The 18,987-nt window shown below is 36.3% G+C and overlaps 1 protein-coding gene across 2 annotated transcripts in view; it reads left to right on the forward strand.

Annotated features, from left to right (window-relative positions):
- GNAS (GNAS complex locus) overlaps nucleotides 1-18,987 on the forward strand; it is a 166,754-nt gene that overhangs the window by 143,368 nt on the left and 4,399 nt on the right. For both annotated transcript variants that reach the window (XM_062589525.1, XM_062589526.1), the window contains exons 6-11: nucleotides 12,021-12,075; nucleotides 14,704-14,777; nucleotides 15,098-15,156; nucleotides 17,029-17,149; nucleotides 17,664-17,794; nucleotides 18,585-18,652. In XM_062589525.1, the coding sequence (XP_062445509.1) occupies nucleotides 12,021-12,075; nucleotides 14,704-14,777; nucleotides 15,098-15,156; nucleotides 17,029-17,149; nucleotides 17,664-17,794; nucleotides 18,585-18,652 (508 nt within the window). The remainder of the gene's footprint in view (nucleotides 1-12,020; nucleotides 12,076-14,703; nucleotides 14,778-15,097; nucleotides 15,157-17,028; nucleotides 17,150-17,663; nucleotides 17,795-18,584; nucleotides 18,653-18,987) is intronic.

The raw sequence follows: 18,987 nt of genomic DNA on the forward strand, positions 1-18,987 counted from the left end.
GAGCTGCTGCGGATTGCTTAAACTGTCAGCTCCAGAACAGGTATTGACAGGCAGGTTCTGCGGAGAAGCTGACTGCCATTCCAGGCAGAAACGCCCGGAGCAAGGATCATGTGTAACACTGGCACAGGAGTTATGAGAGAGTTGAGCTTCCTATGAGCAGGATAACGGTCAAAATTACTGCATTTTTGTAAAAAAAAAAGAAAAAAAAAAAAAGAAAGAAAGAAAGAAAGTTTAACATTCTAAAATATAGAATAAAAGCATCTCCATTGTGATAGTGCTTAAGTAGCCAAAATGCCACTGTTGGATTTACAGTCTTACATATTAAATACATCTGAACTGTTTCTCTAAAGACCTTTGTACAAGTGTATGTAAATAAGGCAGTTAAATCCTCTCTATCACCATGTTCGAAAGGTGGCAGTCATAAGCCCCCCCGTTGTTCTGGATTAATCTGGGGCCTATGTCCATTCTCTGAATTCTGCCTGCTTCTCTAGTTCCTAAAGAAACTCAGTCCTCAGATCAAAATATCTTCCTATCAAATAAGATTATATCATCTCTAGCTCCCTTTCTAAAATTTCTGTTAAAAATGATGTTACCTGTTTTTTAGATACTGTCTTTGCAGTATTTAGAGATTAGATTTTACACAAGACACATAGCAGTTGAAAAATTTAAGGACAGTTTGAACCTTTGATTTGTTCATTTTTGTATATCTCTTTTTCTTCAAATAGGGAGACCAATGTGAGGAATTTGTATATTAATTCTTTATCACCTGCAAATAGCAGATGCAAATAGCAATTATTAATATTTGTTGAGCATTTTGCTGACTTTAGATGGTATGGTATTATTTGTACTTCTGAGCTCTTGTTTTGTTGTACGTCTTACTGTCTGGCTGTCCTTTCTGGTCGCAGTCAAGGGAAGAAAATGCTTTTACTAACACCATCCCATCGACTGGAAAGTTATGGGGCTTCAATGAAATGTCACTTTAAACATTCTTGTTTCAGCCACCTCTATCTCTTGTCCACTTTCTCCACTTCTCTCACTTCACTTTACCTTCTTTTTGCATTTGCCTGTTCTAACTAGTTTTAGTGCTTCATTAGAGGTCAACTTTTTTACCCCGTCTTTGAGTGTTTTTGCCTGTATCTCATTCTGTAAAGTAATGGCTATTCCGTTATTTTGAATTTTCAGTTATCTATGTGAAAAATACAAAAGATTAAATCAGCATGTTTTGTGGGGGATAGGTTTGTCCCAAGAAAATCCTAAAATTTTTGTTTAGATTTTTTTTTTCTCAACCTTGATGTCACTAATTCTGTCAGATTAATGCAAATTTAAAATTACAGATATAAGGTGGTCTTTATCAACTGAATGCAATTCTGCAGATTTGATGGCACTGGAGGGAGCTAAAGACCATGAGGACAGGTTCATATAAATACTTTGTTGAAAGATAATGAAAGGATATCCCATTAGGTTCACCTGTTCTAGTTGCTTAGAGCAGCCTGAAGTAGAGGCGTGGATTTTGGAAAAGCACATAGGCTGGTGCTGATTTCATTAAAAATGAAATCTCAAATTGAAGCAAGCACTTAGTGCTGAACTCAAAGATGTGGGTTTTTTTCAAACAAATTTATATTCTGTAGAGGCACTCTTTAATTCTGTTTAAAATTACTCATATTGATTCTTGCCTAAGTGATTTTGCCTGAACTGTCTCCTTAGGGTAGAGTAGCATAAACCATTTTTGAACCCATGTAAGAAAATCCATTGGACGCTGTACTAACTTCAGTTAAATAGGTTTTAAAAAATGATTAAAATTTAAAGTTACCCTCTCTGTGCAGCCCCCAGGGAGCCTGGGAGTGATGCAGTCTGTGACTGCTGTTGGCTGTGGCTTTAGCCTGCAATTAATAACAGCATACAACAGGAAATCATTGACCTTGATTGTAGATGCAGACCTTTTTCTACCTTCCAGAAAATAGGCATGACAAAAAATACACCCAAAATATGGACACTGGAAGGGGGTCGGAGCTGTGGGACGGGGGAATTCACTGCATCATCTTACAGAGCTGTGTGTGATCAGCCGTACTTGATTTCTTGTTATCCTGCTTTGATGGCTTTGCAGGTAATAAAGACCATGGAAACAGAATTTGTTATTTTCTTAAAATTAAATATTAACCTTCAGCTTTTCATTCTTTGTGTAAAATCACAAATCATAGTCTTCAGTGTTCTCAGTGAGATAACTGTACAAGATGCAGACCTTGATGCGATACACAGGAGCTGGATTCTTCCAGATCACAGCCTATGAGAGACAGAGAAGGATAAAACCATACTAAACAGCAGGAAAGGCAGAAACTGCTTTAGGTAAGTTGTGGAAAAGCTTTGCGGTGTTGGCAGCCTGGGTATGCAGAGACGAACACACCGACTGTCACATTTCACCGTTCTTGACTCCCCCCTGCTGCCACCCTCATCATCTGGGGTTAGATTTCCTTAGGACTTCTGCAGCCTCGATGTACCGTTCCACCCTCATTTTGCTGCCGATAATAAACAAGTTGCTTAAAGATGGGCAATATTTTGGCTTCTGATTAATTCAGCTCTTGTTGTATTTTAAACAAAGAGGGATAAGAAAATATGAAGACAAGCAAACAAATTTAATTTGTGGAGGAGAAGAGATGGCGTGTCTGTGTTTAATGGAATATACTTGATAGTGGTTTGCAAGAAACAGGATCATGAGTTAGATCTGAGGCTCTCATTCATTTGGCCTTCCAAGATTCAGATAGAAAAGCTGGAGAAAAGGAGCAGAAAGAAGAGTGAAATGAAAAAATCTGTTACATAAACGATTAATTGCATCTCTTTTTTCACTTTTTCTTCTTCTTTTGCTGCCTGTTTAAAAAAAAATGAAATAAGTAAAAAGTGAAATAGGGATTGCGCCATGTTCCTGCCCGCTCACTAGCGCAGCATTCCCGCCCCAGGCTTGCCCTGGAGTCGAATCACGACATAGTGATCTCATTCATACCGTTACCTCTCATTTCTCTACCCAGCCTTGGCCTTGGATCAGCTTAAGTTTCCTACTGGCAGAGTGAAGTAATTTTCTGGGGTGGAGTGAGGGGCTGTTTGGAGTTATTTGACATATACAGGCTTGTATGGTGGAGTGAGCCTTGGAGGCATGCAGTAGTAAGGTGTTTTTAATCACTCTGTTTTGGTTGCTGTGAGAGTGTGAAAATACCTTTTTTACAAGTTTGAAAGGTATGAGTGGAGGCAGCTGGAAAAGCCTTAAGTGTTGGGGGCTTGTTTAGTTTATGGGCAGGGGGGAAAGCCATGTGGAACGGGTTTAATTTGAAAACTAGTGATCAAGGGCAGTCATAGACAGCTGGCTACAATGCCTGGGATAAAGCGTGCCCCAGGTTAGCGGAAAGCAGAAGGGAGCAGCGAACGCCCTGCTCGGGGAGGCGTCCTTCCAGAGCCACTCGAGTAGGAAAGATCCCGCGGCGCCGTCGGAGGGCTCACGTCGGGGCCGAGCAGCAGCTACGCCTGGGCTGCCCGCTCCTGTTTTCTCACGTTTATAGCCCCCTCCCACTCGCATTTCTCCTGTACAAAGCCAGAAAATTTGTACATTGTATAAGTGAGAAATGCCTCTTATTAATTTCTCTTTTAGAAGGAAATAAGTATTTCTTTTTTTTAATATAACCTAATTAAAGCTTGCAGTTGGTTATGGGCTCTTAAACTAACTTGGAGTATTTTTACAAAACCAAATCTGAGTTACATTACATTACATGTTTATAAAGTACAGTTTCCAAAAGATTTCTATGAAAATTGCTGTTTTCTAAAATATACATTGTTCCAAGGGCCAGTGAGCAAAACTGTATGTGGTAAAAGGGATGGGGAAGGGCAGGGAAGTTTACGTATAGGTTTAAGCCTGGATGGAACTTACTCTACAATCTTTAGAAATGAAAATATCCATGTAGGGACCTAAAGGAATCCTGTGGGCTGATGGTGCAGTTTGGGTTGAATACATGTACTAGTGTCTGTATGGCATACGGAAGATATTTTTCTGTGGCTTAAATGCTTATTATAGTTGCAGTGTTTTGATTACCGTCTGTAGTCTCTATATTGGTTTTTGATAGTTCCTAAGATTTTTTGTTCAGAGAGTTGTCAGTTGTGTTATAATCACATTGACTAGTATTTCCAGTGTCTGTGAAATAGCTAAGTCTTACAACTTCAGCCGTATTCCTAAACTGTTGCTTTCATGTGCTGTTGAAAACACTGAACATCCTGGTTATACAAATGCCTACTGTTGGGTAATATTGACAAATATACTGAATAACATTTTTGACATAACATACTGTTCCCACACAGATAATTTGGATGTAATTGAATGGGTTGATCAAGAGCCTGTGCTAAAAATACAACATTTTCTCACCCACTAAGTGCAAGAAAACGCTCGCTTACAAGGCGGTTTTGTCAGGCAGAGCCGTTGAGAAGTGGGCTGGGTTACGCGGTGACTTACTGATTTTGCCTTTCGCCTCCGAAGGCTCGGTTCAGGTTTGCAGCGAGCTGCAGCTGCGGCCCATTTGTAATTGTAACTTGCGTCGTCCGCAGCCCCGTTTCCGTCCCGCGCGGGGGTCCGTGGAGCGGCGCCGGGAGCGGGGGGGCTCAGCCGCGAGGGCCGGGGCAGAGGCGGGCGCCGAGCCTCGCGCGGCACCCAACCCTCGAAGGCACCGGGTAGTCCGGGAATGATTTCTAACTGGAGCAAAGTGCTCCAGGGCTTTCAGGATCCGACCCAGGGCGTCGCGCAGGCTCGCATAAACACTTTAATGTGTTGAAGCCAAAAATCTACAGAAATAGTTGGGGGGAATTTTGAAGATTGTTTTTCTTTTCTTTTTCCTTGTTTTAATGGTCTCATGGGCAAGAAACTGTGTTGTTACAGTTTCCAAAGTGGTACAGTTTTGCCGCGGATGAGGGGAAGAGAATAAAAAAATAGGCAGTAGAGAAGGACTGAACGTTTAGTACACAGTAAAGTAACTTTTCTGCTTTTCTGCACCCCCTATCAAATAAATCTCGTACTAACGAGCAGCCGGGCTCGTTTCTCTGCCTGCTGCTCGTTTCTGCGGCGGAGCGGAGATGCATTGTACCTTTCCAGCCTTTGAAACGGCCTGTGCCTATTTTTATTTGTCAAGCTGGGGCTGGGCTGGCCCCATTCCAGATGTGTCTCACAAGATTTGGTGCTGATGAGCTATTTATAGAACTGTGGTTCCATTGTCATGGCAACCGTGCTAGAGGCCAAGGCGGCTGGGAGCTATTTCTGGACTTGTGCTGTAATGTAAAACTGATTGGGAAAGTTAGTGCATCCTCTAAGCCAGACTAACTTTAGACAGGCAGAGAGAAAAAAAGAGACAACTATGATTCCTTTAAATAGATTTTTTTTTTTCCCTTTTCTCCTACATTTTCCCCCTTTGCTCTTTTTGATTGCTGGCAGTTTTGTGAAAGGCTGTGTTACGGTGTTTTGTCTTTGCTTAAAATTTGTTCAGGTCTCATGGCCTCCTGTAGGATTGCACTTTTTAATTATGCAGTTTAGGCAGCAATGTGCATAACCAGCCCTGTTTTTAGAGCAAGGTTTGTATTTCACGGCAACACAGAAAGGAAGGGGCTTTTCTGGGCAGTTGGTTGATTACGTTTAGGGGTTTTTGCAAGAGCTGCAGTTCTTTATACCCGGTAGTTTTAATATTGTAATTTTTTGTGTGTGTGCTTCATGTGCTCCACACCATATAAGGAACTGTAACCTTGATTACCACAAGATGATTCCAAATATATGGAGTCATACTTTTCAGCTTTCTCATTATTTGCTTCAAAATTAGACCAATGGTGCCCCTCCGCCTCCAAGTGGCTGGAATGCTCCGAGGTTCTCCTGTAATTAAAGCTGAGGCCGCTCTCAAAATCACTTTATGTGATAGGTACCCATTGATATTATATATAATTAAATTACGAGCTTTAGGTTTTTAAAACTCTCTTTTTGTGTGACTTTCCCTATAGAAGGAAATCGTAATAGCCAGTTGACTCGAAACTGGAAATTAAGAAATATTTCCAACTTCTTGGGGAGGTTTTCTGAATAGTTGTCTTTTGGGTTATTTCTGTTTGAGTCTTATACTACTTATTAAAGTTCATTTCCAACATAACTCTGTTTTTGAATGGTGTTCTTATATGTCTGAGAACTGACATGCAGGATTCCATTACAGGAACAACATATGTGAGATGTTTTTATGTGCAATACAGTGCTCATACTTATACCAAGAATATTTGTTACATACTGTCTGTACGTGCCTTTCTCTAAAGGTATTTTCTATCATAACTTCTTTGTGAAATAATTAAAGTAATTGCAAAATTTTTGACTTTTTTCTTCCTTTCCTTTTTTAGCTTTGTTTAGGGAAAAAAAAGAGCTGTGTTCTGAATATTTTTAAATTATCCGGTAACATTTGTAGCATATTATCTATCTTAACAGTAAAAATCCCAGCTTTGCAAATGATAGAAAATATAAGCATATCTTTTAAATCAAAAACTCACATCCTTTTCTTGTTTTACTGCATTTTGAGAAAATACATGACAAGTTTGGATTCATATACTGCTTTGTTTGCAGCATGCCATAAATACTAGTAGATCGAATGTTTGCTTATTTTGTCTGCATCGTTCCTGTAACTTTGCCTGCTTTTCTGCTTCCCTTACAAAATAAACTAGTTGAAATACAAAAGAAATCTTTATCAGCAGTTTAAAGAGAAGGATTCTGTCTCTCCTCAGTCTTCTGCTTGCTCCCAAGAATAGCAGAAACAGGCAGAATTGAGTGACGGTGGACATGTACGTGCATGCTCGCAACTGTGAAAATAAACCCGGTGCCCTGGATTTGTTGTCAGCATATTGACCTGCATGGGAAGCCATGGTTTGGACACTACATAACAGACCTGACTTTTCAGGATTTGGAAAACTCTTCTGTATTACTTTTTTTTTTTTAATTGCATTAAAGTTACAGTGCATGCATCATGTATTTCTCAGCTTGAATACTCTTTTAAAGAGACTATTATATTTCTGCACTCTACCTGTGACTGTAGCAAATGGTTAACTCTTCTGTTTTTTAGAGAGCTGTTTCTGAATAACACTAAAGATTCTGGCACAGACTAAAAAGGGAATAAAGTAGAAGGAAAGCATGATTTGTTCTGAGAAATAAAAGAATTGCACTCTTGTTTATAAACAGCATTAATGCTGACTTAAATTTCAGCTTAAAACTACTTTAGGGAGCTTTGAGCCCAGTTTTGTAGTCTCTGATCGTGTATAAATAAATAAATAAATAAATAAATCTGCTGGACATTTGCACAGTTTGTTCTCTAGGAAGATCAGTAAACAAATAATGAATTTATTTTCAGACATAATAACATGAATTGTGAGGACTACTTTAAAGGTGATCAGGGTAAATACAGCCATGGTGAATTCTTAGTAATATCTTGATAAAGCACATGACTCAGAGGAAATGAAAATTCCATTTCCACTGACTCAAGGGACATTGGGCAATTAATTTACTCCTTGTGTGCCTTGATTTTCCTACCTTTAAAATAGGGTTAAAGTGAGGTGTATATTTTAGGACGTGATGGTAGAGACAGGAAATGCAGCATGAATGAAGGGAGGCAGGAGCTGTGAGCATGATTTACTGTCTGTAAAATACCTTGAGGCTTTCAGAGGGAAAAAAACTTCACCAATACAGAGTTCAAACACTACTGGTGAGGGAAACCTTAATAAATATTTTATTTAGAATTGGGACTGAAAATGTTAATTGCTTGATGTGCAGCATCTTACTGATACTAAAGATGAGGTCTTAATATGTCATATGAAAGACATTTTGCATACAAATTCAAGTTATGACTTGACAGGGGAAAAAAATGATGGAAGTAGAACTCTTCAAGTATAGATGTGTTGTCTGTTTGAAGAAACCTTTCCAGTGTTATCCCAAATTTGAAATACAAGTTGCTCTTAAGAGATGGCAAAAATTTTTCATGCCTGTCAACCATTTCCTCAGATCACAATGACTACAGTTAAAAAGACTAGCAAGTTACCTCATTTCTTTAGCAGGGAAAATAATAATGGAAATACAGGCTTTTTTGGCTGGTGGTAGTGGTCTTGTCCAGTTCTTCTCAAAATTGTGAAGTTGTGTTCCCTGAGGTGGAGGTTGTCATGCATTACATACCTTTTCAGTGGGGAAAAAAATGAGTGGAGAATGTAGTTCTTAATCTTGGAGCATCACTGTTGATTCACCAAACTCCCCTCAAATGTGAATTTAGCAATATAAGAGTTTAATTCGCTCTGAACTCTTAAACTCCAGAAAGAATTGGTAATTTGCATATGTCTTCATCTGAAAATTGGGGCATGGATTTGGCATAATAGTCGTCTTAAAAATTTGGGAAGGACGGGGGATATGTGTATGACTTAATTCCTTTGTCCTCACAAGAGTAAAAGAGAGCTTTTGTGTATGTGTCTATATGCAATGTGCCTTCTAAATGCACCCCCTAAAAGACACTTGATCTTTCATGAAGATCTGTTTAAAACATTTCCCGTATGTTCTTCTTTCCCTGAGTTGAGGAATAGGCCCTGAAAATAAAGTATGATTTTATTTCAGATCTTAATTTTCTTTTTCATACCTTGTATTTTAATATCCAAAGGACACACGTGCTACTGTCCTAGGGCTGCTGCTTCTCAAGTTTTGCTGACTACAAATGACCTAAAAACGTTTTCTTTCAAACGTGCATCCTAGTAGTGCCCTTTTTTTTTTATAACACAGGCAAAAGTGCCTTATACTAAGTGACAGTATTTTGCAGAGCAGTAACTGCTCCTGTTATTTAGTCATGTCCAGAACTGGCCCTACGTGAGAATTGGCAGTGATGCTGAATGAATGGTTTGCTTTCTGGAAAATAGCTTTCTCTCATAATCTCTGGGAAATTTTTACAGAAGACGTTAACTGACTTTGTAACTTGGTGCAAGACTTGTTCTCAATATAAAATTTGTTTTTGTGGTTTGACAGTTTTATTTGAATTATTTTAGCAAGGTGACTTTTCTTTCTCCCTGTGAAATTCATTGTTGACATAGGTGGGCATATCTCCAGTAGACTTAGAACAATCTAAACCAGCAGTGAATTCAGCAGGCAGAGTAGTACTTAAATGGCCTAACTTATGTTTTGGGTACAGCATATCTAAAAATAAAAATTACTGATGAAGAATTTGTATTTATTTTCAATTTGCCTTTGTTCTGATTTCATTTGATTGTTAGTTTCATTAACTTGATAAATCATATACTTAAAAAGATTTCAGTCTTGACTGATGCTGATTTAGAAGTTTCTGAACATTCTGTATTGATCTTCTCTGAACTCTCATTCTTCCCACTATTGCACCTTATTTTAGATGCATCAGACTAGATGGTGTTTCTACAATTATTTTTCCTTTCAAACACCACAAGTAATTTTGTAGTTGATCAGTTGAAAGAATGAAGCCCTTTCTGTATGTTTGTGCAAAAAGTAAAACTGTTTTTAGTATGTCTCTAGCCCTTTTTAAAGTGGTTAGGGCAGATTTTATGAGGAGGGATATACACAGGAGGAAATCTTCATTCAACATTTTGCTTTGCTCCCTTTTCCCTAAAATGTAACTGGAAGCAGCATAGATTTTAACTCTCATGCAGTGACAGACTTTCTTTTTGAACTAGTATTATTAGGAGTATCAGATGTTACTGAATGTTAGGACTTATTTTGGGGGGGAAGAAGAAATGTTTATTCCATTCGAATTTGTTTTACCTGGCATGAAATGTTGCTATTGGAATTCATCTCAAATACAGTACTGCTTCTCCTATGTGGCTGATGTTTTTCAAGGAAATCATTGGCCTAAAAATAGTCTACATAAACAACAGTAAGAGGTTTGTACTTTCAGTTCCAGGTTTTAGCAATATCTTGTTGTTATTTTCTAATTGTCAGTTTCCAAAATCCATTAAACTGATTAGCAGTGTGTTTAAACACACACACACACACACACACACACACACACACACACACACACACAAAAAAAAAAAAAAAAAAAAAAAAAAAAAACCTCTTATGGAACCTTGCATAAAATGTTATGCTTAGATAAATTTAGTACAGAAAGTCTGGGGCATTACGGTAATCACCTTTGAATCTTTATGAACATGTTATGTTCTGAAAAAGCATCCTTCAGCGCTGAAATGTATGTTATTGCCACATGATTCTGAAACTGATTTTAAGAGAGAATACTTTGTAACAATGTGGAAAAATTTGTGCTGGTTGCAGTTCATGATTATCATACACATTTAGTATTCCCTGTGTACTGAACAAAAAGCTTTTCTTTTTTTCCCTTCAGATTAAAAAAAAAAAAGAAAAAAAAGAAAAAAGAAAAGAAATATTACTTAGCAGTCTGGAAGAGATGTTGAAAAACATCCAGTATGCTAATTGCAGTACAAACTTTGTCATCGATTTGTCTTTGTAAATCTATCATTGTTTATCTGTCTCCATGTCAGCTTCCATGATGGAAATTGATCTTTAGGCTTTTTTATATGTTTTTAATAGCATGTTTATTAAGATGCATTTTAATGAGTTAGAAATTCTGCAAGTCTGAAACTGAAAAAAACACTTCTCATTTGTCTGTGGAAAAAGATGATTATCTATTTCCTAATGAAAATTGACTCTCAAGCTATTATAGAAATATATGAATATTTTTTCTTCTTCCCCAGCTTTTCATTAGAGGTTTTAGGAAATCATTTGGGAAGTAGGAGTAAAAACCAAGGGCCAAGACCCTGCTGATTTCAATGGGATTTGGGTTTTTGAATTGCGAAGTCTTGGCTGAATCCTGGCTACCTTTACCCCCCACACACACCCCCAACACACCCTCTAAATTGTTGCCCAAGTCCATAGCTTATGTACTTTCAAAGCAAACCTATTCGTGTGTAGGGATGGGAAGGGAAAATTCATCTTTTCATCGATTTCTGCTTTATGAAGAAAAGAATTCAGGCAAAGGAATTTACAAGGAAACTTAAAGTGTATTGGTGTTAGGACTGTGATTAATCATTAATGTTACCAGTAAAACTGACTGCAGAAGCATTGCCAGGTTTCTTAATAATGCTAAAATGGAAGGGGTCTGAGTAGTGTGTAACCCTGCTGCATGCTTGGTATGGAACAATACAAGACTGAGGGGGCTCATTGCATAAAATCTGGATTCTGAAACTCTTGTTTTGCCATGTCTTTGAATCTCATTGTAACACCATAAGAGAACAGAGTTAATAAATAGGTTCCTCATATTTTTTTGTTTTGCAAGTTAAAAATTAAAGATAATTGGAAGGTTATCTTTAATCTCTAAAATCTTTTCAAAGATCCCAAGGTACCATCTTTAGCTATGCTAATCAATTTGAGTAAAATAGATCTTTTTTAACTTACTTGGCCCACTACTACTACTCCTCCATAAAGTAAACTGAAAAACTGGTCTCAATTGACAGATAAATCTGTGTCCCTTCTCACTTAACTAAACTTGCAATGAAATTGGTGCAGAGATTTCATCTGTTAAAAGAACTGTAGCAAAGATAAGTTTAAAAAAACATAATCTTTCATGAAAATTACATATAGGCAATCTGAGTCATTGTTTTACTGTTAGCAGTAGCAGATTATGTTCTACAATTTATATGAAAATATTATCCAAGTCCAACTACTTGTATGTCTGCTATCAGGGTGGGGGGGGTGTTGTAATGAGATTAGCAGGCTTGATAGATAAAACTGTGAATCTGGCCCTCTGCTGGATGGTGTGAGGAAGCACCAAGAATGCATGTTTTAAATACTAGAGTACGTATGTTAAATAACTTTAGTGTATTTAGCATTTTTTGAAGCTAAGTGTATTAAAATTTCCCAACCACTGTCTGGGAATTTGTCAGTTACTAAACTAAACTTGTCAGTTAATAAAAGTTTAGATAATTTGTCTAATTTGAAAATGAAAAAGTTGCTTTTTCTTTTCTCTACCCAGTTTTCTAGACAAGATTGACATAGTCAAACAAAATGAGTATACACCATCTGACCAGGTAAGTAAAGCTTCACTAAGAAATTACACAACTTATCTGCACCTTCTGTCTTCGTTTTCCAATTGCCATTTGTAGCACCAAATGAAGGTATTATGTACTGTACATATTTAATATTCCAGTAAAAATTAACTTTTACTAGTATAAGCATGATCCCAAGTGACAATGTACTGTGAAATTAAAATCTGTCCAGATTTAAGACTTACGTCATATTTCTGCAACAGCACAAATTAAATATTAATTTGAATTAGTAATTTCTAAGGTTTTGTCTGTCTTGCTGAATAATTGTCATTCATTTTCTTTAATGCAAAGTTGGTTGGTATTTTCTGAACCACACTGGCTCCCACTGTAAACCAGATTTCTACAAAGGCACATTATTCACAAAAATAACTGTGCATCCCTTTTCACGTATGCTTTCTGGTAAATAAAAGGACTAGCAAAATAAATAGCAGTATACTTCACCAGGTACAAGTCTGTCACTGCATCTTCTTCTGCAGGATAGATTCTTCTCAAGAATGGTGAATCTTGACAATTAAAGGCAATTGTCATTAAGAGTAACTTAAACTTTCTTTACAAATGACACTCATTTTTCCAGTCAGGATCAGTATACTCACTGTTAGCCATAACTAAATACTGTGTGTTCAAAACACACAGATCTGGCCTTGCGGGTGGATTGCAGACTCCAGAATTATGGCTCAAGGAATAGAAATGTCCATCTTTGATCTACAGTGAAAAGGGCAAGCACATTTTGCAAGATTCTGTTTACCTTCAGGGGAGAACAGCTTCTCAAGTTACTAAATAACATACATAAAAATAGGCTTTTCTGAATGCAGATTATAGTGATCTGAATTTTAATTCTTTCTTAGTGTTATCTAACTGTCATTTGCAGAAGCATTGTGAATATTTTTACCCTTGTGGAACTCTGCAAATTTCATCTGACAGTTAAATGACTCCACAAGGTTTAACAGAAGAGGGATATTTTAAAGATCACCTTGTCAGAAGATTTTATTTTTTTATCAGAATAGTAGTAGGAAATGGGAAATCTTTTTGTTACAGATGATCTGAGAACTTTCTTTAAATCCAAATTGCTAATCCAAAATCACATATGTAGTCCTAACTTTCTGCCCATAAATAATGCAATAAGCCTTTAGCATACTTCTGTCAAATAAATAACCAAAAGAACATTAACTTCTAAAAAATTTTCATAGGTAATATTGATGAGAATTTAGCATCCTTTTGATGAAGTCATTTGAGAACAACTTAAACATTCGTCTTTTTAATATCCAAATTTCTTAAGAGTGAAATGAGTCATTATCACTGAAATCATTGTATTTTCAAGAAGCAACAAAATTAAATATAGGTTATTGTATTTGAAATGTGGAAGAATTAAGCTGCAAATGTGAAACTGTAAAGTGAGTGTCTCAGTTTTATATTAGATGCTAGGGCTGTCAAGAGTTTAACTTGCTCATGAACATGTTTAGGACCCTTGAATGCGTTCAAGCTCCACACAGGCGTATTGCAAAACTGAGGCCCATGCGTACCATCCTCTGGGAGAGTATGTGTTTGTCCTAAAAAATGATGAGTGTAATAATTGAATATTTTTGCTTCATTTTTTTTTCTTGAGGTGGGTGATCGCTTTTCTTCATCATCATACTTGTATTGATTTCTAGACATGCAGAGCTCCAGAGAATCCAGTTTTCCAGATTTATTTCTGCTTATTTGGGCATTTGAATTTTAAAACTATTTCAAACAAGTGGATCACATTAGAACAATGTTTTGTCTGTATTTCAATATAAGAGGATTAAAATAGCCAGATGACAATAATTTACTATCAGAAAACTAATGTTAAAATGTAGCCATTTTGTTTAATGATTTAACAGTGTTGTATAACCTTTGGATTTTGTGTGGTTTTGACTTTGACTAACCAGTTTGGTACCTATGTAGTAAGAACAGAGCTTTTATTGTGCATATAAATTTTTTTTACAGCCTACTCCGCTTACATGGTCTTGTCTCTGTGCTGCAAATATTACAATTTAGCTATTTGGATCCATTGTGAACAACACCGAAACTTTTAAGTCCTAAATTATAAAATTTTTAGTTGAATTCAAAGAGGTATTTTGTAGTAGATTATACTTGGAATGGGAAGCCTGTACGAGGTAGGCATTATATATGGCTGTCATTGCTTTACAGCACACAGTAAATAAAAGCCAATACAGTTGAGTTTTGATTGGATTTTGTAACAAATTTGTAACCATTTCAATTGTTTGCAGCTCTGAAGATCTGATGATAATTTTTCTTTCTACAGGAAATTTCAAAATTAAACTTTGAAAAGCCTGTTTCTTAGAAAATTTAAATGTTTGAGCTCCCAGTTCTTTCAAGAAAAAAAAGAAAAATTCTGCAATCCAGCCACTTCTTTTAATAGCGAAGAATTGAACAGCTGGGGGAGAGATCTATCTTCTAGGGTTGGGAATTGGTGGTTGTCTTAAATGCAGCTTCATAATGATATAAGGCCTGTTTTTTAGTACGGCATACTCTGGTGGCACTTGGTAAAAGCTTTTTCTTTCTGTTGGTGGATATCTGAAGAATTCCAAAGAACCTGTGTTGAATCAGTGACTTTTCTTTTATGCTTAGGATCTTCTCAGATGCAGAGTTTTGACATCAGGAATTTTTGAAACCAAGTTTCAGGTGGACAAAGTAAATTTTCAGTAAGTATCCTCCTTTTCTTAAACACATACACACACATGTATGTATGTATATATATAACACAGAAAAATGCCTGAACGAAATAAATTCTGCACGCTAGAGGAAAGACTACCCAGTAATCCTTGAGACTACTTTTGTATTTCTTAAACTGATATTTAGTAGAACGCAATGCATGCACCAGAATGTCTTACTCTTTTATCTTTTTAGCTTCTAGGACACAGAAGTCCTAAAACTTCTGATAAGTTCTGTTTGCATTTGGGAAAAAAAAATGCACAAAATGCCAAAATGCATTCTGACTCAGATTTGTGATTTTTGTTCTTAGTATGTTTGATGTTGGAGGGCAACGAGATGAACGCCGAAAATGGATCCAGTGTTTTAATGGTAAGACTAGAATTTATGTTTGTTTCTGCATAGTTCTTTGCAAAGTTTTAATGCCCATTCTTAATTCTCCGACCATGTAAGAGCAGGTTCTTTGAGGGATTCTCTGAACAGTCATACTGGCTGAAATCTTTCTTGTCATGTAAACTTCTGTAACTGCACACAACATCCTTAGGGAGAATGCAGGTGGAAACAAAATCAAGTCTGATAAATTAACATAGTTTGTCCATCTGCCTAAGCTTCCCTCCCTTTATTATTATTTTTTTGTTTATGTGTGTGTTTGTGCATTATTTGCCAACTATGTGAGTGTTAATTTCCAAGTTGCATTCTTTTTTCCAGGTGAAGATATACATGCATTTATGCGTTTATAATATATATAATTACAATAAAACTAGTATAAAATCTGAATGTCATATTATTATGTGTAATTGCAGCCACATTGCTATCTCTTGGGTACTTCTTTCCAAATCAGCATCAACTTACTATTCTTGTACGAGACAGTAGGAAACATCTATCTTGTCAGATAAAGCTTAGTCTGTAGTATATAGTACAGTAACCCCCAAATGCTTATCATAAGATTTTACACTAAAGTTTATAAATCTGCACCTTTCTAAAGAATCATGCGTATTTATGTCATTTCTTGAGAAACAGCATTAAGGAGAAGGTCATTCCTGAATATATAAAGATACAAATACACTAAATACCTGCATGTAAGCTAGTTTCCTTAGAATGCTAACACAGCACCAAACTGAATGTGCATAAGAGGGAAAGGTCAAAATGCATTTTGTACGATCTGGAATGTTAACAATGATGCTGTAGTCAAAGTTTAGTTTATATGATTATATTCTTAACTCCCTATGTGATTTAAATTAGGTAGTTTTGTTTGTATCCTGAAATGTTGCATGTACTTTTCCTAGAGCTGTAAATTTTACTCTGTTACTCTGCAAAGTAGTGCATGAAATCTTTCTCCACACAAGTTCTCATAAAGCTAGAGCTGATTAACATATTTTTATCTTTTTTTTATTTTGAGGAGGTCCAAAATATTTATGAAATTATGAAAAATTCTACCTTTCTGTAGACAATTTATAATGAAATCCTATAGAAAAGACAGAACATAACTTGAATTCTGTTATTTCACTACAGTTGCTGTTGTAGAGCATCCTCTGAACACTTCAGATATATGTGGAACTCTGCAATATTTTCTGCTACATTACTAATAACAAATTTATTTGATTTTTCACTCTGCTCCCTCCTCTTCTTGTTACCTCATGATCTGATGTATTTCTTCTGCTGTTGATGTCTGAGGCAGATGAGTTTGGAAATCAGTATGAGGGGTCTGGAGCAGCAGAGCCACACAGAATCACAGCATCCTGGAGTCTGTGATCCTGTGAATATCTCTGTGGAAAGATAAGGGCCTCTAAGAAGTATAGCGCACACTAGGAGGACTAGGACAATTTAACATGAATCCATAGTGATTTACTATTTTTATTACTACTATTAACATGGATGAAAACTGCTGCTGTTCTGGAGTCCGCCAGCATAGACCGTTATGTCTTTTTTTGATTTCTAAACTTCTTAATGCTTCTAAAATCTTCTCAACGTTTTTGTTTCTTTTCTTCAGTTTCTCTCTGTGCCTTCTATTCCTTTCTATAGATACTTTCATTGTATCAGCTGCTGTTCTCTGGCTTGCTTCTTTTCTATCTTTAATGATTTCTTCACTCTCCTTATTTTTGGTGCATGGAAAGCAAGAAGCAATAGCATTCCAGACTGTTCTCCCAATGAAGCTGAAAGTTTGACAGCTTTTTGTTGAACTCTGGAATTCTTGGATATTTCTTCTGAAATTTGGTTCTAACTGGTGGGTATTTATTGGTGTAGATGTGACTGCTATCATATTTGTGGTGGCCAGCAGTAGCTACAACATGGTCATAAGAGAGGATAATCAGACCAATCGGCTTCAAGAAGCACTAAACCTCTTCAAGAGTATCTGGAACAACAGGTCTGTGAATTGAAGTTTCATTGTTCATATCTAAATTAGTAACCTAAATTATAGTAAAGCCTTGTTACAGAGTAGCCTATTTTATTTGCTTATCACAGCACAGTCAAAAATAGTGTTTATTCACAACTGCGTACTTGTTACGTTAACATATAATAAACTCATTTGACTGAAGAAAATTCTTGAAAGTTACAAAATAATAATTGCCATATCGAGGATGAGGTAATTAAGGCAGTGATGTAGTGGTAAATGAAAAAGTGGTAAGCTCACACATTTGATACATGTGGATAAACAGTAGAGAGTGAGTAAATTTCATTCCTCAAATTAGAAACACGCAGATAGGATCCAGGGTGTGTATGCCCTGAATTATGCCACTGGATTTAAGTAGGAAAAGAACTATTCAAATTTGTTACAGTGTGTCGTCTGAATATGCTGTTTCCAGTACTAGATTATGTTTCTTTTTACTATTTAATCCTAGCTATGTCTTCTCACAGTGTTTGGCTTCAATTTTCTATAGGTGGCTACGGACCATTTCAGTAATTCTTTTCCTGAATAAACAAGATTTGCTAGCAGAGAAAGTTTTGGCAGGGAAATCTAAAATTGAAGACTACTTTCCAGAATTTGCTCGCTACACTACACCAGATGATGGTAAGGTGTTTTTGGTTTGTTTTTATCAGCAAATTTGTCGTTTCCTTGTTAATCATATTTGTAATGTTTTTGGCCATCTCAGCTAAGATTTGAGATCTCTTGCATAATTTTAAGTGCCTTTCAGCAAAACCGTAATGTTAGATAATATGTATTAATAATGGGAAAATTCTGTCTTTTGTACATTGAATATATTAATAATTTCATCATGACAAGATCCTGTTATTATACTGGTAGACCACATACAACTCATACCAATACTACTGTGGAGATGCAGCAGTGATCTTTGAGACATGAGATTCAAGGTTGGTTCTGTTGGTGTATGTCACAGGATGTTGCTGCAAAGTCAACAAAGTGATCCTTTTTTTAAATATGAAGTCTGTAATGAAGCATCTGCCTCACAGGACTATGCAAATACATACATACAGTTATAAATGGCTCAGTAGTAAATAAAATAAATATATCTATTTATTTATTATGATAGTTTAACGTCACTACTATTGTTTCCAAGTAATTGCAGTGTGACACCCAATAGGCACAAAGATGTCCTCTGGTCTCCCCTGTAGATAGCCATGTTGGCAGTCATTTTTGTAATCTGCCAAAAGTGTGATATTTTGGACACTGTAATATTCTTTTGTTCTCCTGAAATCTTGCTGGTTTAAATAATATGTTTGCTGTATCTCATAGTCAGTGTTGCAAAGAATGCTTCTATCGCGTGTGAGCAGACCACAGAACAAGTTACAATTTTTAGGAGCATCTGTTTTAATGAGATATTCATTTTATTATTAATCAGCAACACCAGAGCCTGGTGAGGATCCCAGAGTTACAAGGGCCAAGTATTTTATTAGAGATGAGTTTCTTGTAAGTATTTCATTTCCTTCAGTGTTTTATGTGTCAGTTTTCTCAAATATAACCTTAAACACCTTCTAATATATCAAAACTGCTGTTACTTCCTAGTTTGCTTACTTTTAATGTCTGCACTAAGTTAGATTTAAAAGCTTTGCAGCTGTTTGTTAGCTACTCTGTATTTGTTTGTTGACAAAGTACATGAGTTATATAACAAAAGAATTGGTGAGAATTAATAAACCTCAAACAAGAAATAGTGAGTGAAATCTTGCTGTTATTAATGGGGCCAGATTTTATTCTATGCATCAGTTCTAAAGATAATTTAAAGATTAATCAAAAGATGTGTCATC

The sequence above is a fragment of the Rhea pennata genome, chromosome 16 (assembly GCF_028389875.1).
Source record: "Rhea pennata isolate bPtePen1 chromosome 16, bPtePen1.pri, whole genome shotgun sequence".
Lineage (NCBI taxonomy): Eukaryota > Metazoa > Chordata > Aves > Rheiformes > Rheidae > Rhea > Rhea pennata.